The 20,592-nt window shown below is 43.8% G+C and overlaps 1 protein-coding gene and 1 pseudogene across 1 annotated transcript in view; one reads left to right on the top strand and one right to left on the bottom strand.

Moving 5' to 3' along the window:
* LOC126106257 (endothelin-converting enzyme homolog) overlaps positions 1-20,592 on the bottom strand; it is a 593,945-nt gene that overhangs the window by 69,749 nt on the left and 503,604 nt on the right. The window contains exons 14-16 of the mRNA XM_049912482.1: positions 17,316-17,419; positions 12,951-13,015; positions 3,981-4,029 (exon numbers count right to left, since the gene is read on the bottom strand). Coding sequence (XP_049768439.1) covers positions 3,981-4,029; positions 12,951-13,015; positions 17,316-17,419 — 218 coding nt within the window. The remainder of the gene's footprint in view (positions 1-3,980; positions 4,030-12,950; positions 13,016-17,315; positions 17,420-20,592) is intronic.
* LOC126107178 (5S ribosomal RNA) lies at positions 13,755-13,869 on the top strand (annotated as a pseudogene).

Genomic DNA, 20,592 nt, shown 5'->3' with positions numbered 1-20,592 from the left:
CAGATGCCCATTTACTGGGCATTCGCCACACCCACACTCTGCTATCGGATCACTACACTGTACACTGCTAGTAGTGACTCCACACAACGTTTTTCCACTGTTCAGTCGTCCATTGATTACACTCCTTACACCAATCGAGGCGTCATTTGGCATTTAGTGGCGTGATGTGTGGATTATGAGCAGCCGCTCGAATATGAAATCAAAGTTTTCTCACCTCCCACCTAACTGTCACTGTACTTGCAGTGGATTCTGGTGCAGTTTGAAATTTCTGTGTGATGGTCTGGATAGATCTCTGCTTATTATACATTACGACCCTCTTCAACTGTCAGCGGTCTCTGTCAGTCAACAGACGAGGTCGGCCTGTACGCTTTTCTGCTGTACGTGTCCCTTCACGTTTCCACTTCACTATCACATCGGAAACAGTGGACCTAGGGGTGTTTAGGAGCGTGGAAATCTTGCGTTCTGACATATGACAGAAGTGACATCCAATCAGCTGTTCACGTTTGAAGTCTGTTAGTTCGACGGAGCGCCCCAGTTTGCTGTCTCACGATGTCTAATGACTATTGAGGTCGCTGACATGGAGTACCTGGCAGTAGGTGGCAGCACAGTGCACCAAATATGAAAAACGTAAGTTTTTGGGAGTGTCCGGATACTTTTGATTACATAGTGTGTATAATTACCTGGAAGAAGAATACGCGGAAGCGATTTCTACAGGTTTCGTGAACCAATTTACAATGCCGGACGGAAAATTCTATACTAATTACCAAGTATGAAGGAGGTTCATCTTGTTCTGAATACATTAAGTGTGAATACTACAGATCGACAGTTAGTTATATGATGATGCTGACAAGAATTTTGTAATATACTTTGAAGATGAAACCTTTAAATACGTACTTTGACACAATACATGTTGATAGGGCTTTCAAGCATTGAATTAAGTTTTTTAGCAGCTATTTGCGATCCATAGTCTTGTTAATGGACGTTATATTCCAATGGTTCTCTTTCTTTGTTAACGATAAGAAAACTCAACCTTTTCAATGTGTCCTTTCCACAGCTGTTGGCCGACCGATGTGGCCGAGCGGTTCTAGGCGCTTCCGTCTGGAACCGCGCGACCGCTACGGTCGGAGGTTCGAATCCTGCCGCGGGCATGGATGTGTGTGATGTCCTTAGGTTAGTTAGGTTTAAGTAGTTCTATGTTCTAGGGACTGATGACCTTAGATGTTGAGTCCCATAGTGCTCAGATCCAATTGAACCAACAGTTTTTGACAAATGTAATGCTCTATGTCTGAAATGGTTCAAATGACTCTGAGCACTATGGGACTTAACTTCTGAGGTCATCAGTCCCCTAGAACTTAGAACTACTTAAACCTAACTAATCTAAGGACATCACACACATCCATGCCGGAGGCAGGATTCGAACCTGCGACCGTAGCGGTCGCGCGGTTCCAGACTGTAGAGCCTAGAACCGCTCGGCCACCCCGGCCGGCTCTATGTCTGAACTTTCAGAGTTTGGAGGAAGTTTAATGCAAGCTAGAAGTGAAGTTTGGACTAATGCAAGAATCCAACGTTGTAAATTTCATCTACCACAGAGCTGGTGGTGAAGGATAACAAACACCAAATCGCGAAGTTTCTTTCTTGTATAGCTGGTTTGTCAGTGCTGGATCCTTTTATGGTTGCTGACTGTTTTGTCGAGAACATAATGTCAACGACGTCTGTATGTGAAAAACTACGAACATTCTGCGACTATTGAGTAGACTTCCTTCGTCCATGTGGGCAAAAATAAGAAACAACGAATGCTTCTGGAAGTGTCCACAGCAAGTACCGTAGTGTTCTACTCCTACAGGTCACATATACACAGATACACAAAAATTGCAATCACTTTCTCAAAAACAAAAAGAAGAAGTAGTTCGAATTTAAAACTCATGAACCAACAAGTGGCGACTTTAAGGATGAAAAAATTAGAAGAAAACAATATGTGAAGTTAGTTTCCTATACAGTGAAACATGAGGCAGTCCGCCTCTACATGGTGCACCCTGGATAACGCTAAACAAACTGGTACAAAAACCACCAAATAATTTTCAAGCAATAGCAGAGTAATCAGAAGCGTTTTTCCTTCTTACTTATGAATAAAAATGTTTTACAGCTTCGGCTAGAAGTATGTATGTTACTACGTGATTTGAACTGGAGGACTTGGTTGCTTCCCTGACCGTGGCACCCTTGGATGTTGTGCCCCAGGTTGACCAGAAGGGTCCGGGAGGCATGGATCCTATTTTTCTCTTTCTCTCGCCGCGGGAGGCTTGGGTACTGCGTCCTGGACGAAATGTGTAACTTACTTTGTTAAGTCCCGGATATCCGTGCGCATTAAAGCACCACTTCCACGACGGGGAGGCGCGTCAGTCCCGGATTGAGTGCGTCTGGCAGATAAACGACGAAAGTCGGGAAGCCGGCGAGCGTAGGTGTTTTATTTTTATTTTTTGTAGGAAGTTTCCCACGTTCAACCAATAGGCTGGGAAAGAGAATTTATCCCATCGATAATAATTAGATCTACATTTTAAATGCGAACATTTTAGGTTAGGCTTTACAGTGACCGTTATTGACATTAAATGAATCAACAAGTTTACCGCTACCGGTAACTGTTTCTTTATCTCCAAGACGCGTTTTAAAGGTTTAAACCTCCATCATTAGATCTATTTACATTTGTTAGTATGGATATTTGTGTGTGTTGTGTTACGTTTTTTGGATGAACTTTTGGCACTGTCTAGTGGAGAAACAAAACACTAACCAATTAAATTCACCTGATGATGGAGGTTTAAACCTTTGAAACGCGTCGTGGAGATAAATAAACAGTGACTAGCAACAGTAAACTAGTTGTTCCATTAGATCTAGACTACTATTAAAAATTGGGGCTGCATAATTGCACTTTTGATTTCCGGAAGTTATAGGGCAACAAGCTGAAATAATTGTTTAACACTAATGACATGACAAAAAATAGCTCCTGTAATAGCACTCTCATATTGTAGTCAACTAAAAATATTTATTTGAATTATTATTATTATTATTATTATTATAAGAATTACTATTGGAGCGATAGGAGGTTTAAACCAAAAGTCACTTATAGTTACTTCTAGCATTAGCAAAATATAATGTAAAAAAAATCAGTTGTACAAAATACACTAATATACTAAAATTATTTTTATTAGAAAATTAAATGAACAAAAACTCAATAAAAGATAATCAATAAGCAAGACATACTGATTTGCAGAGAAAAATTTTCAGTGTAAGTGAAATACTTTCACTCAATTTTGCTTGAATAACAGTACATGCAGGCAGTAGGGTTATGCGTATTGCATCACAGAGGAAGGGGGCGGGGGTAAGGGGGTGACGACGGAAGTCCCTTTGTATGAATTAACACGATGTAAAATAAATAATGATGTATGTCGCTACTTTCCCATTTTATGTAACTTATTCCATTCGTACCTTGTTTTTTAAGCTTGTTAAGTTTCGTAAAGTAGCAAATTGAGTGTTTTAATTTGTTACAAATTAATTATTACAGTTGCTTATACCCTGAACCATCACGTTCAACATGTTGGACAAAAATTCGCCACTGTCTTAAAGAAATACAAAATGTGATTATTTTAGTATGCATGAAGTGTAGCAATAGCTAATAAACCATATGGTTAGCCTACTCTCCAGCAAACAACATACTTCAGACAAACAGTCCATACTCGAATCAAATCTACAGTACGTAATAGACTGCTGTTCACTTTCCGTTAGTTTTGCTACCAGCCTTTCTTGCCTCCAGTTGCTAGACATGTGGGTACAGTGTTAATCGTTACTGTCGCCAGCTACCCTAGAGCAACCACACGCACGCACACACAGGCACACACACACACACACACACACACACACACACACACACAAATGAGCGGTACAAGAAGTAATTAGCCATTCTGATACAGGTGACATTTGGTAATACTCACTCAACTCCTAGGTCGTAGAATGGAAAGTCCAGAATTGCTGCTGGAATAGCTGGAAAATGAAAAAAAATTGTGTGTTAAGACAACTTCGACTAGTCAAGACGTCACCCACTGACGTGGACAAGGAACAATTTTAAGACAGTCATTGACAGCGCGAAAAGGACGACGTCAGTTGTAATTGTTTTGAGCGGGAAAATGCAATAGCCAACGCAGATGGACATTCAGAAAAGCATGTGCAAATATTTATATTTATTCCTGTAAGGAAGTTTGTCACTATAGCAAGAATTTAGGCTGTACACTCGGACTAAACTAAAGAAATAAGCAGCAATATCACTTTACCTTGCATCCACACAAATGAATGTACTTTCACCTACACTAGGCTTTAAATTTCTTGTCTGGGATACATTTTCTCAGAATTTAATTAACAATATACTAGTCGGTCAAAAGTATCCGGACTCCTATGAGTGGACATTAATAAGTGATGCGTGCAGCTTTGCGTTTGTGATAGCTTGAGCTGTCCTGGGGATACTTTTGATGGGGAATGTCCGTTGAGGAATGGTACAGACATTCTTCCTCAAGAGCCGAAAACAGAGAAGGTTACGATTCCCTGTCGGTAACTTTTCGTCATAAACGTCGATATTCAGGAGAGAATATAAGGAAGGATGCCTTCATAGAATGATCTTAAGTAATAAATGCATACTTTTTATTTCAAAAACTAAGCATCCTCTTTCACCGTATCAAGTGACATTTTATTTCGTATATTGCAATAAGACAGGAAGGATTGTTTACTAGAAGAAACTATATTCAATTGTATAAGAACGTAGGCTCCGGCGGCCGGTGTCATAGTGATTAAAATTCTTCTGGGTATTATGCCGCGTCATTGCTAAAAGACTAAAAACAATAATAAACTAAAACCGACGTTTCGGTCGAATTGCAACGGCCTTCCTCAGGGCACGACTGATTTTGCATGGGGATAGGTGCTTCTATTTATTACAGACTATAGATGTCTGATGTCACTGTTGTAAAACTTTTAATTGGCCCTCTAATATGATTGGCTAGTCATGACGTAAGGGAAGATGGAAGGAAAGAGGCTATTCGTGGATATCCATGTCGTCAGCGATTGGCAGCTGTCCGCCAATCAGCGTTCGGCTTCTGGTCGGCAAGTTTTCCTCCTGGTGTGCGCGGAAGTGCATTAGTCTTTAATGAATGCAGTGATCAGAATGGATTTTGATATATAACGCCCTGGCCTCTAGATTTAACTTAAGGGGCTGCGGAACGCCCTATACTTGCAATGTTAAAATAACGCTTATAAATTACATCTTTCCTCACAAAGTATTTGAGGTAGGAAGTTGAACTTCTTACAGATTATTTATTGGAATATGGGCTACAACTTAACACAGGGATTTTACAAAATTTTAGTTCAGTTATTAAAAATGATATTTTTTCAATTGTAATGAAAATTCACATTTTTTGCAATTTTTTATTTATATATTCAAAAATATACAGTTTTTTGGAAAAAGGCCGTGTTAAATTATGCAGAAGGTACTGAAAGTTTGAAACAAATATGTTTGGAAGATCCTTAGAAAACATGTAATTAGTATGAGAAAATAAAAGTTTTGGGAATCGAGCGACAAAGATTGGATTAACTTTTTAGTGCATTCCAGGTCCATAGGATGGATTATCTTCATCCTCTGCAAACTCCTCCTCCGGCTTTCTCTTGTTCCTCCTCCTGTTTACTCTTGCTTGTATTTCTAGACTCTTTACAGCCCTGTCTGCAGCCCGAAGGCGTTCCTTGTCTAAAGCAAGTATCGCTCGTACCATGTTAGAATGTGATTATTTACAGTAATAACACATACCTGTGGCTTTCCAACATTTCTCCTTTTCTTAAAAGCCTTCAGAGGATTTGTAATAACTTTACTTTTACTCATTATTATACTTCAACAAAACAGAGACTCAAGAAACAGAATTAATTACGAATATTTTCGAGACAACGACAGAGTAAATAAACATGAAACAATCGACAATCACACCAGCGATATATATTGAACCATCACAGGTTAGCCACAACACATACTTTATTTCACATCACTAAAATGTACCTGATGAACACAGACGTTAATAATAACACCATCTGACAGCAGTTTAACAGCGCCACAGTGGGTCACGCGCATGTAGAACACATTTCAAAAAAAAATTTAAAAATAGTTGTAGTCTTCGGAATTGAATAAATTATATATCTGTTAAAAGGTAATAGTCTGCAGATTCAGAAAACGCAAAAAAGTAAAAATTGAACTTTTCATGATTTTGAGCCTTTCCGGAACCCCTTAACAAAACAGCAGCGCAACGACAACGCGAAATCCGTGACGACATACGAAAGCCAAATGCTATTTTTACTAACTTATTTGTTTTTCATACGCAGACCATGACAGATTCTTTACAATTTCATGCGTTTCATCTACGGTTGTTTGCGGGTTGTACACTGATCAGCCAGAACATATCGACCACTTACTTAATAGCCGGTATGTCCACCTTTGGCACGGATAACAGCGGCGACGCGTCGTGGCATGGAAGCAATGGGGCCTTAATAGGTTGCGCCACATCTGGACTCACAAGTCACCTAATTACCGTAAAATCCATTGAGGGGGGCGATGAACCCTGACACCACTTTCAATCAGATCGCAGATGTGTTCGATCAGGTTTAAATGTTCAAATGGCTATGAGCATTATTGGACTTAACATCTGAGGTCATCAGTCCGCTAGAACGTAGAGCTACTTAGACCTAACTAACCTAAGGACATCACACTCATCCATCCCCCAGGCAAGATTCGAACCTGCGACCGTAGCGGTCGCGCGGTTCCAGACTGAAGCGCCTAGAGCCGCCCGGCGAGTTGGAGGGCCAGCACATCAACTGGCACTCACCACTTTGTTCCTCGAACCACTTCATTACACTTCTGGCCTTGTGACGTAACGCATTATCTTGTTGAAAAATGCCACTGCCATCGAGAAACATGATCGTCATGATGGGGCGTACGTAGTCTGTAACCAGCGTACGATAATGACTGGCCCTCTTGGTTCCTTGGACGACGTCCACTGGACCCAGGGATACCCAAGTTAATGTTCCCTAGAACATAATGGAGCAGCCGCTAGCTTGTCTCTGTCCGGCATTACAGGTGTCAAAGAGCTGTTGCCCTGGAAGACGACGGATTTGCGTCCTCCCATCGGCGTGACGAAGAAGGTATCGGCATTCGTCAGGCCATGGAACGCTCTGCCACTGCGTCAGCGTCCAGTGCCGATGGTCACCAGCTCGTTTCGGTCGTATTTGGCGACGTTTTGTTGTCAACATTGGCACGTGCATGGGTCGACGGCTGCACAGGCCCATCGCTAGGAGTGTTTGGTGCACTGTGTGTTCACACACACTTGTACTCTGTCCAGCATTAAAAGTCTGATGTCAGTTCCGCCACAGTTCGCCGTCTGTCCTGTTTTGTCACTCTGCCCGGCCTACGACGACCGCCGGCCGGAGTGGCCGAGCGGTTCTAGGCGCTACAGTCTGGAACCGCGCAACCGCTACGGTCGCAGGTTCGAATCCTGCCTCGGGCATGGATCTGTGTGATGTGCTTAGGTTAGTTGTGTTTAAGTAGTTCTAAGTTCTAGGGGACTGATGACCTCAGAAGTTAAGTCCCATAGTGCTCAGAGCCATTTGAACCATTTTTGAACCTACGATGACCGACATCTGTTTTGAGGGGAAGCCGCCCACCTACACGGCATCTTGACGTGGTTTAACCACATGTTGAAGTCGCCATCACAACTCAGATTATTCGCGCGCCTTCCCCGTTCTACACGCGGACAGCACTCTCATTGATACTACGAGGTGCATTCAAGTTCTAAGGCCTCCGATTTTTTTTCTCCGGACTGGAAAGAGATAGAAACATGCGCATTGTTATCAAATGAGGCCGCGTTCATTGTCAATACGTCCCAGAGATGGCAGCACCGTATGGCAGATGGAGTTTTACCGCTAGCGGCGAGAATGAGAACTGTTTTAAATACTTAAAATGGCGACGTTTTCCTTACTTGAACAGCGTGCAATCATTCGTGCTCTGAATTTGCGTGGTGTGGAACCAATTGAAATTCATCGACAGTTGAAGGAGACATGTGGTGATGGAGTTATGGATCCGTCGAAAGTGCGTTCGTGGGTGCGACAGTTTAATGAAGGCAGAACATCATGCGACAACAAACTGAAACAACCTCAGGCTCGCACAAGCCGGTCTAACGACACGATCGAGAAAGTGGAGAGAATTGTTTTGGGGGATCGCCGAATGACTGTTGAACAGATCGCCTCCAGAGTGGGCATTTCTGTGCGTTCTGTGCACACAATCCTGCATGACGACCTGAAAATGCGAAAAGTGTCATCCAGGTGGGTGCCACGAATGCTGACGGACGACCACATAGCTGCCCAACTGGCATGTTGCCAAGCAATGTTGACGCACAACGACAGCATGAATGGGACTTTCTTTTCGTCGGTTGTGACAATGGGTGAGACGTGGATGTCACTTTTCAATCCAGAAACAAAGCGCCAGTCAGCTCAATGGAAGCACACAGATTCACCGCCACCAAAAAAATTTCGGGTAACCGCCAGTGCTGAAAAAATGATGGTGTCCATGTTGTGAGCCAGCGAGGGCGTAATCCTTACCCATTGCGTTCCAAAGGGCACTACGTTAACAGGTGCATCCTACGAAAATGTTTTGAAGAACAAATTGCTTCCTGCACTGCAACAAAAACGTCTGGGAAGGGCTGCGCGTGTGCTGTTTCACCAAGACAACGCACCCGCGCATCGAGCTAACGTTACGCAACAGTTTCTTCGTGATAACAACTTTGAAGTGATTCCTCATGCTCCCTACTCACCTGACCTGGCTCCTAGTGACTTTTGGCTTTTTCCAACAATGAAAGACACTCTCCGTGGCTGCACATTCACCACCCGTGCTGCAGTTGCCTCAGCGATTTTCCAGTGGTCAAAACAGACTCCTAAAGAAGCCTTCGCCGCTGCCGTGGAGTCATGACGTCAGCGCTGTGAAAAATGTGTACGTCTGCAGGGCGCTTACGTCGAGATGTAACGCCAGTTTCATAGATTTCGGGTGAGTAGTTAATTAGAAAAGAAGTCGGAGGCCTTAGTACTTGAATGCACCTCGTACACGCACCATGGGTGTGTCTGACTAGCAGTCACTCCTTGCCAGGTGACGCCGCTATCGCCTGGGCGGGTCTATATCGATAGTAGGTCGGTGCTTACAGTGTTCTGGCTGATCAGTGTATATCATTAAAACAGCGAATATCCAACATTAGTTTATTACAGTAAATCTCAGTATTGCTTACAAACGGAATTTGATTAGTCTACCACAATTTAACATGATATCTGCATGAACGTTTATTTAAGCAGTCAAGTCTCTCAATAAGGAATTGAGTGGGAAAAGGTGAGAATGACGTAGCCTGACCGCTACTACGAGAAATACACGTTAGTGCTTACGAAAAAATAGTGAGGATTAACATGCAGACGCCACTGAAGATACTTAAGCCGGGAAATAAACCGCTACAGGTAAGTAAGAATAGCAAAGTAGGATCAGTTCTTCATGCCAGGTAACTCACTGGAGCATTCATCACACCATCTGTAACTTAATACAGTGTCACGTATAACATCATTCTTTTACGCAATACTACAGGGCTATTACAAATGATTGAAGCGATTTCATAAATTCACTGTAGCTCCATTCATTGACATATGGTCACGACACACTACAGATACGTAGAAAAACTCATAAAGTTTTGTTCGGCTGAAGCTGCACTTCAGGTTTCTGCCGCCAGAGCGCTCGAGAGCGCAGCGAGACAAAATGGCGACACGAGCCGAGAAAGCGTATGTCGTGCTTGAAATGCACTCACATCAGTCAGTCATAACAGTGCAACGACACCTCAGGACGAAGTTCAACAAAGATCCACCAACTGCTAACTCCATTCGGCGATGGGATGCGCAGTTTAAAGCTTCTGGATGCCTCTGTAAGGGGAAATCAACGGGTCGGCCTGCAGTGAGCGAAGAAACGGTTGAACGCGTGCGGGCAAGTTTCACGCATAGTGATGTGAAAGATTCAGTGTTTAAACCTCCTCTACCAAGAAACGTGCCAGAATTGCGAGCTCGCATCAACAATGCTTTCGAACTCATTGATGGGGACATGCTGGGCCGAGTGTGGGAGGAACTTGATTATCGGCTTGATGTCTGCCGAATCACTAAAGGGGCACATATCGAACATTTGTGAATGCCTAAAAAACCTTTTGAGTTTTTGTATGTGTGTGCAAAGCATTGTGAAAATATCTCAAATAATAAAGTTATTGTAGAGCTGTGAAATCGCTTCAATCATTTGTAATAACCCTGTACAATCAGCCGTTCGCCAAATAGTTTTACAATCAGTAACAAAGCAACAAGAACTTGTCTTGCCATAAATTAACGGTGAAACGTCCCCTTAGAAAAATTAATGAATGACTGTGCTGATATGATATCATATGATATCTGATCAACACTAAACTGACACACAATATTTTTAGCGCAACGCAATCTGACTTTGAATAATCCCTACAAAAGAATGGCCCTGACTAATATCAACCTATACCTTTCACGAATCACTTACCTCACAGAAATCTTCGTTACTCGAACTACTGCAATACAGCGAGCTCCAATACTGCCAGCTAAATAAAAGATTCAAACTACTGAAGGCACTAACTACTAATGGACATAGTTAGCAAATGAAAGATTTTGATGGAGAATAAACAATGTATTTACCGTAATAGCGTTCAAAAGTCAGAATATATATATCAGTTCATGACATCCAGTCTTACAAATTTACTCTCTCTGATGGACACACGTCCAGATCATCCGCTCTCAAAACTCCGCTATCTAACTCCCCACATCCACCACTGCTGGCGGCTCACCTCCAACTGCGCAACGCTACGCGCTGTTCACATCCAACTGCCCAACACTACAATACCGAATATTACAATAATGCCAACCAGCCACAGACTGCACACAGCACAGCCAGTGATTTTCATACAGAGCGCTACGTGGCGTTACCAATATAAAAACCTAAACAGCCTACTTACAACGGTTACAAAAATATACTGGTGTCTGCACATGCATGAGGTCTAACTAACGGTAATTCAAGAAAATCCCTGTTCTCATTTCTGCGTGGAAAATGGTTATGGATAAATAAAAAATACTTAAGTAGGATGTTTGGTTAGTTAGTTAGCTAGTCAGATGATTTGTTGGATAATTAAAAGTTGTGTGGCCTCATGACCACGAAACAAACAATACTTATCCGAATCTGCAGAAAAAATTAATATTTGGTTCAACATTTGTAAAACTCTAATTCCTCTCTCTCAAACCCCACCCTATGGGGAGAGAGGGACAGTTCTAGTTTTAGCGAATCAAAATTTACGTAGTAAATAAGTATTTTTTATTTATCTGTAATCATTTTCCACGCAAAAATGAGAACATGGATTTTCTTAGATTACAGCGCCATCTACCAAGAATCAAAACTAACGTTTAAGACAAAATGTACGTAGTTTTTTATGTAGAATCTGATTCTGCAATAAAACATGGGGGTTCCCATTTGAAATTTTAAAATTGCCTCCAGCCCCACCCCAGGGGGCTGGGGTGGCGGGCTAATTTTAGCACCAACAGACGTCCCCCTCGAAAATAATCAGCTTTGGTTTCTACACACTTTTTCGTGTGAAGCTTATTTTTCAAGTTATTCTGGCTTGTCAACTTAAAATTTACACCCTGTATAATAGAACAAGCAAGCGCTCGTGCTTTCAAGTTTCGGGGTTTCTAACTTAACAGACGTTAGTCTAAATCTTTGTCCTCTAGGAACACACGCTTACCCATCAACGGCAGGAACACAATCTCTCTCGCGAATTCAGCCTCTCTACCGTGTTCAAAGCAGAGTCACAACTTTGTGGGGACGGAAAGTGGTGCTCGCCTTCATAGCCAACGAGGCCGCGCAAAATTGCTGTGTCAACTATTATAGTAAGCAGGGGGACCTCTTTGCGCCACCATTCGTGCAGGAGAGGCAAGGTTTCAAAGGTTGGTACTGCTGCTTGTGAGAATAAGTAAAGGGGCTTCCTTGGTCCAAACAAGGCATTCAAACGAAGAAGCCATCCTCTCAAGCTAAACTAGCTCTCTTTGCGTCGCCAAACACGCTGGAGAGCCAAGGTTTCAAAGGTTGGTACTGCTACTTGTGACAATAAGTAAAGGGGCTTATTCGGCCACGACAAGGCTATTCAAATGAACGATTCATGCTTTCAAGCTAAACGAGTTCTGTTTGCGACACCAAACATACAGGAGAGGCAAGGTTTCAAAGGCTAGTACGGCTACTTGTGAGAATAAGTAAAGGGGCTTCTTTGGTCCAGACAAGGTATTCAAACGAACGAGTCACGCTTTCAAGGTAGACAGTCTAGGCAGGAAAAAGGACTCCATTATGGCTACTTGAGAGGAGAGACTGCAGTTTTTAAGAAAATAAAACAGAGATACCTTCCCCTCGTCCTCAGTAACAGTATGTTTTTAAGTGTAGAAAATTAAAAACCAACTGGGCATGACATTGTCCGACCAAAAATGGGGGATTAAATATTATAAAAAATATGAAAGGAGAGCAAAAAACGAGCGTCTTTCGACATTTCAGAACAGCAGTTTCGACTTGTAATTCATCGTCAGCGACCTCAAAATATTTTGTACCCGTAGGCCTACTTGAATCCGCAAAATTTCTAATTTTTGATCCGCTAAATTGGATCCGCCGTTTTCAATTTTGTAATTCTGACATCCGGTTCTTAGTCAGCGACCCAAAGAAATCTATGAAGAACACAGTTGCAGGATTTCATATTCATTTTTCTGTTATGTCCAGGTTTTAATTGGCATGATAAAGAGTTCTTGTGTTTATTACTTACTGATAGCGTTGGACTGGAATGTGTGGTACGCGTTGACAGTTGTAGGATCGCTGGCCCAGTCCGCACTGAAAAACGTAATTACCATTCATTAGGCAACGTTTTCTCCTGTGCACACGTCATAAAATATTGCCTGATATTGTAATTGAAAAAGCAAAGACAAAGTAGATGAAAGCATTCTGGGACTGCTTTGAGTGGTAATCACGAAACTGGGTTAAAGAGGTGAAGAAAATTAATTTAACTGCCAATTTAATCTCTCTTTACGTTCGTAAATTGCATTAACTCTGAATTCACAATTGATAATAACCTGTATTCGTTCAAAACCAGGACTAAGTTTGATCCCTAGTAGGAATTCATACCAGTTGTATTAAAAAATTAAATACATTTAGAAACTGAAGATGTTGGAAAGTAACCCAAATTTTAAATTGTAAGAGAAGTAAAATTCCAGAATGAGATTTTCACTCTGCAGCGGAGTGTGCGCTGATATGAAACTTCCTGGCAGATTAAAACTGTGTGCCCGACCGTGACTCGAACTCGGTACCTTTGCCTTTCGCGGGCAAGTGCTCTACCAACTTAGCTACCGAAGCACGACTGACGCCCGGTACTCACAGCTTTATTTCTGCCCGCGAAAGGCAAAGGTCCCGAGTTCGAGTCTCGGTCGGGCACACAGTTTTAATCTGCCAGGAAGTTCCAGAAGTAAAATTGTTTAGCCGTTAACGAATCTCAGTTAATTTCTAATATCACATGTTCCATGGAAAAAGGTCTACACTCATGCTCATAGATTAAGGATAGTACTGATACACGATAGGCAACGGCCTTGCCGCAGTGGATACACCGGTTCCCGTCAGATCACCGAAGTTAAGCGCTATCGGGCGTGGCCGGCACTTGGATGGGTGACCATCCAGGCCATGCGCTGTTGCCATTTTTCGGGGTGCACTCAGCCTCGTGATGCCAACTGAGGAGCTACTCGACCGAATAGTAGCGGCTCCGGTCAAAGAAAACCATCGTAACGACCGGGAGAACGGTGTGCTGACCACACACCCCTCCTATCCGCATCCTCATCTGAGGATGACACGGCGGTCGGATGGTGCCGATGGGCCACTTGCGGCCTGATGACGGAGTGCTTTTGATACATGATGAAACAAAGGTCCGGTGAGCGGTTTGGGGGTTTAAATCACCTTGGGGTATGACCATGCGCTGCATTTGACCTGCGGTCGTCGCACGGTGGCGCTGGCAGCAGTCCACATACGCAGAGGTGTGTTGGTGCATGTCAGAGTACGGTGCAGCGAGTAAGTGTGCAGACATTTTCAGACGTGCTAATGGTGACTGTGTGTTGAAAATGGCTCAAAGACCACATATTGATGTTATGAGGGGTAGAATACTAGGGCGACTGGAGGCTGGTCACAGCAGGTCGTAGCAAGGGCCCTCCCTGTGCCACAAAGTGTGATCTCAAGATTATGGCAACGATTCCAGCAGACAGGAATCGTGTCCAGGCGCTACAGTATGGGACATCCACGGTGTACAACAACACAAGAAGACAGATATCTCACCATCAGTGCTCGCAGACGGCCACGGAGTACTGCAGGTAGCCTTGCTCGGGACCTTCCCGCAGCCACTGGAACAGTTGTCTCCAGACACACAGTCTACAGAAGACTGAACAGGCACGGTTTATTCGCCCGGAGACCTGCAAGGTGCATTCCACCGACCTCTGGTTACAGGAGAACCCATAAAGCCTGGTGTCAAGAACACATTACGTGGTCATTGGAACAGTAGCCCCAGGTTATGTTCACGGACGAGTCCAGGTATAGTCTGAACAGTTATTCTCGCCGGGTTTTCATCTGGCGTGAACCAGGAACCAGATACCGACCCCTTATCGTCCTTGAGAGGGACCTGTATGGAGGTCGTGGTTTGATGATGTGGGATGGGATTATGCACATACACCCCTGCGTGTCATTGACAGAGGAACTGTAACAGGTCAGGTGTATCGGAACGTCAATTTGCACCAGTATGTCCGCCTTTTCAGGAGTGCAGTGGGTCCCACCTTCCTACTGATTGATGATAACGCACGGCCCCACCGAACTGCCATCGTGGAGGAGTACTTTGAAACAGAGGATATCAGGCGAATGGAGCGGCCTGCCTTTTCTCCAGATCTAAACCCCATAGAGCTCGTACGGGATGCTCTCGGTCGACGTATCGCTGCACGTCTTCAAACCCCTACGACACTTCAGGAGCTCCGACAGGCACTGGTGCAAGAATGGGAGGCTATACCCCCGCAGCTGCTCGACCACCTGATCCAGAGTATGCCAACCCGTTGTGCGGCCTGTGTACTTGTGCATGGTGATCATATTTCATATTGATGTCGGGGTACATGCGCCGGAAACAGTGGCGTTTTGTAGCACATGTGTTTCGGCACGGTTTTCTTAACTTACCTCCAATACCCTTGGACTTACAGTTCTGTGTCGTGTGTGTTCCCTATGTGCCTATTCTATTAGCGCCTGTTTTGTGTAGCGCCACGTTGTGTGGCACCACATTCTGCAGTTATCCTTAATTTATGAGCATGAGTGTATTATGTTCCAAGGTTCCACATGGTGCAGGACCGACGAAGTATACGTAACATAATTAGCCTTAAAAATATACAGATTTTACCAACCATAGCAATGAGTGACTGAAGAACTAACGATGTATTCCAAACAGCATAAATATTTTATACAGCACTTACATGCACTGATGAACCAAAACATTATGACCTCCTGTTTAATAGCTAGTGTGTCAGTCTTTGAAACGAAATACATCACCGATTCTGCGTATCAGGTATCCGACAGTTTCTTGGTGGGTTTGTTGAGGTATGTAGCATGAGATGTCTATGCAAAGGTCATGTGATTCGCATAAAAAAGGCCGCTGTCTTGCGTACTCGCCGATGGCGACCGATAGCGACCCGTATGGGTTTCATAGGATTTACATGGTCGCCAAGACATCAACGTCAGTTCACAGTTCTGGCTGCTGAAAGCTGACATCACCATCGGGGAAGACACCAAGCATGCAGGGATTCAGGTTGTCCGCAGCTATCAGCGTGTCTTCGATTACGACCACAGGCCCCACGCAAGAGCAGAAGAATGTCTCCCATAGCATAATACTACCTCCAGCAGCCTACGTCCCTGTCGCGCTGCGCGTTTCGAGCCGCCATTCACCTCGATCACAGTACTTGTGGAGACGACCTGCGACCTAGTGTAGCGAAAGTGTGAAGTGCCGACACGTTTCCATCGATAGACAGTCGAATTCCAATGGTCCCGCCGCCACTGCAATCGTAACTGACGATATCGTTGGGCCAACATATGAACACGTAGGGATGGTCGGCTGCGGAGATCCATGTTCAACAATGTGTGATGAACGGTATGCTACGAAACACTTGTGCGTGCACCGGCATTGTGCTCTTTCGGCCGAGATGCTAAGATCACCATCTATGCTACTTAGCAGAGCAGTTAAGCCTGCGAACCCCACTTTCTGTGTAGAGGCGTGGACTTTCCACCACTTAGCGCATAGTGGTAGTTTCGTTGTGTGGTGTCACCGCCAGACACCACACTTGCTAGGTGGTAGCCTTTAAATAGGCCGCGGTCCGTTAGTATACGACGCACCCGCGTGTCGCCACTGTCAGTGATTGCAGACCGAGCGCCACCACAGGGCAAGTCTAGAGACACTTCCTAGCACTCGCCCCAGTTGTACAGCCGACTTTGCTAGCGAAGCTACACTGACAAATACGCTCTCATTTGCCGAGACGATAGTTAGCATAGCCTTCAGCTACGTCATTTGCTACGACCTAGCAAGGCGCCATTTATCCTTTGCTATGTATCTAATGAAGCATGAACCATCAGACCGATGTACACCAATTATGGATTAAAGTTAAGTATTCAAAGAGCTTCGTACTTTATTTAGTAGACTCAACTCCTTTAACTGTTCCAGACCTCACGCCAGTCTGCGTGAGCTTAAACGCGTGCTATTCGGCTACAAGTCATAGTGGATTGGCTGTCGGTCAGTCCACTACACGTTGTCCTTCTACCTCTTTCCGTAGATGCTCAGGAAAGCAGCAAGTCACAGGAGGGCATTACAGGCGTCAGTTGCTTAAACCCTTGCAGCGCACTCTCCCCGTACAGTTATAGTACAAGTGGTTTACTAGCGATGAGACGGCGGCTGGTGGGTCCCCAATGGCCCATTAAGGTCATAATGCGCTCTTTGCTTGTTTACCTAGACAGCGTTGACCTTGTAAATCGAAATCTGGTTTTTTTTTGTTACCTCCAGTAGGTATGTTCATCGTAGGTATGTGTTATTATTGTAAAAAATATTTTGATCCCATCACATGGAAATTTATCTTACCTGACGTTATTGTTTGTGGTTCGTAAAGTCGACAGCATGGAGTAGACTTGTAACCGCAGGATTCCCAGCATATTCTCCAGATGTTCCCCCACCTGGATCTCCAGCTGTGGGAAGCAAAGATTACGAAAGTATCCATTATAAAGATAACTATTGAAAGTTATACATTAAAAATCCTATACATGGCACTTAATTAACAAACTGAATTCATATTATTCAGCAATGAGGATATAGTGGATTATCGCAGAGCGTTTCAGTAAACAGAAACTCAAAGAAATTTGCTTACATTACTTGCGCGACTGGAAAACACATTCATGAGTATTAACCTGGCTCAATAGATAACAAACTGTAAAAATTTGGAGCATATGTTTAAATAATGTGTTCCATAAGATCACTAGGTTTGTTTAGAGCACACAGTCGAAAATCAGCACATAACTTGCTGAAGTGTTGACAGGATGTTTCTAGGCGCTTCAGTCTGGGACCGCGCGACCGCTACGGTCGCAGGTTCGAATCCTGCCTCGGACATGGATTTGTGCGATGTCCTTAGGTTAGTTAGGTTTAAGTAGCTCTAAGTTCTAGGGGACTGATGACCTCAGTTGTTAAGTCCCATAGTGCTCAGACCCATTTGAACCATTTTTTTGACAGGATGTTTGGGACGAACTAACTTCGCCTGCTTTCCCAGGACAAATGAGCAGAAGCTACGCCAAGAAAGTAGTTCTCTTCAACGCACTAGTGGTCAAACAGGGAAGACCGGTAGGGACCAGCCCAATATGAAACAATGAAAGGTGACAAATATCCGTAAACGTCCCCATATATACCAAAAATGTGACATTTATGATGGATAGATATACTGTCTCCTCCAAACTGGGAAATTGTACGAAGACAACAGTTTATTGGCCGCCTTGTAACATGAGATAATCCCTGGACAGGAAACCTGTCTCTTGCTTTCCAAATCGTTAGTGAAACCAACAAGTATGCCTGCCACATACCGCTGTATGCTCCGCTTACAGATTTTGACATATCATAGACCGAAAATAATGTTAAGTGTCTCGATGTTTGTTCGAAACTGAACGACCCGTACTCTCCTCCGTAGCAGAGATCTCATGCCTTTGAGGTGGCACTCAAATGAGAGGTACATGGTTCGAATCCTGATGAGAAATTATCGTCGCCAGTATTTGGCTGCCAAGGTCGAGGAGATATGGTGGTGTGAAGTTTGCGCCAACGATTTGGCTAAATTCCAGAACTCTCCACAGCGTCTCGTGCAGCGAGTGTTAGTGGTGCGTTGTTTGTCGAATTGGGTCTACAGTTATCACTTATATACCGAAGCGATCGTGTGTGTACTGTAAGAGAGAGAGAGAGAGAGAGAGAGAGAGAGAGAGAGAGAGGATGAGACAGAGAGAGAAAGAGAGAGACTGAAAGAGAAAGAGAAAGAGAGAGAGAGAGACAGAGAAAGACAGAGAACGTTTACATCTACATGGACACTCTGCAAATCACATTTAAGTACCTAGCAGAGCGTTCATCTATGCGCTCTCACAATAATTCTCTATTACTCCACTCTCGAACAGCGCGCGGAAAAAATGAACGCCTATATCTTTCCATGTGAGCTCTACGACAGTACTGGGCACTACTCATTGTGGTTTGAATACTTTTTCTCGAACCCCAACGTATTATACAGGGTGATTCAAAAAGAATACCACAACTTTAAAAATGTGTATTTAATGAAAGAAACATAATACAACTTTCTGTTATACATCATTACAAAGAGTATTTAAAAAGGTTTTTTTTTCACTCAAAAACAAGTTCAGAGATGTTCAATATGGCTCCCTCCAGACACTCGAGCAATATCAACCCGATACTCCAACTCGTTCCACACTCTCTGTAGCATATCAGGCGTAACAGTTTGGATAGCTGCTGTTATTTCTCGTTTCAAATCATCAATGGTGGCTGGGAGAGGTGGCCGAAACACTATATCCTTAACATACCCCCATAAGAAAAAATCGCAGGGGGTAAGATCAGGGCTTCTTGGAGGCCAGTGATGAAGTGCTCTGTCACGGGCTGCCTGGCGGCCGATCCATCGCCTCGGTTTCATAGCTAACCTTTTTCGTAGGACTCTCCATACAGTTGATTGTGGAATTTGCAGCTCTCTGCTAGCTCTGCGAGTCGATTTTCCTGGGCTGCGAACAAATGCTTGCTGGATGCGTGCTACATTTTCATCACTCGTTCTCGGCCGTCCAGAACTTTTCCCTTTGCACAAACACCCATTCTCTGTAAACTGTTTACACCAACGTTTAATACACCACCTATCAGGAGGTTTAACACCATACTTCGTTCGAAATGCACGCTGAACAACTGTCGTCGATTCACTTCTGCCGTACTCAATAACACAAAAAGCTTTCTGTTGAGCGGTCGCCATCTTAGCATCAACTGACGCTGACGCCTAGTCAACAGCGCCTCAAGCGAACAAATGTACAACTAAATGAAACTTTATAGCTCCCTTAATTCGCCGACGGATAGTGCTTAGCTCTGCCTTTTGTCGTTGCAGAGTTTTAAATTCCTAAAGTTGTGGTATTCTTTTTGAATCACCCTGTATTTGTTAATCTCAGCTTGATTAAGTGGCTCAGAGATGTGGCTGGTCTTCATGTTGGGCTACGTTTTTCGTCTTAGGGTGCAAGCTCACCCGACCGGCGTGGCCGAGCGGTTCTAGGTACTTCAGTCAGGAACCGCGCTGCTGCTACGGTCGCAAATTCGAATCCCGCTTCGGGCATGGATGTTTGTGATGTCGTTAGTTAGGTTTAAGTAGACCTAAGTCTAGGGGACAGATGACCTCTGATTTTAAGTCCCATAATGCTCAGAGCCATTTGAACCATTTGGTGCCAGCTCACACCTGTCGTAAGCTCAATTTTTAAGCTGAAATAAATTATAACAAAACAATGCAGGCAGGTATTGCGGTGAACTTTAAAATATAGAGTCACCCGCGTTGACTTATAATTTGAACAAGTAATTTATTTTTCTTCAATCTATTGACTAAACACTTAAAATGCAGTCTGAGGGGCTTTTAAGTAAGGGCGGCCGTTAACAACAGATGCTACAAAAGTTCACTATGAAATTCGTATGTCGCGATCACGGCACTCGACAGTCTGTTCACAGTTCACAAAACACACTCTTGTCTGCTGTCGTAAACCAATATACTGCGGTCAACTTGATCGCTTTCTAACGTGGCTACCAACCCACTACTACCCCCAGATGAGCGACGCGTCCGCCTCTTAGCGTCGATCAGAAC

Source organism: Schistocerca cancellata, chromosome 10 (genome assembly GCF_023864275.1).
Source record: "Schistocerca cancellata isolate TAMUIC-IGC-003103 chromosome 10, iqSchCanc2.1, whole genome shotgun sequence".
NCBI classification, from domain to species: Eukaryota; Metazoa; Arthropoda; class Insecta; order Orthoptera; family Acrididae; genus Schistocerca; species Schistocerca cancellata.
Note: the sequence above shows the minus strand (reverse complement) of the source record. Positions and strands in the feature narration are given on the sequence as shown.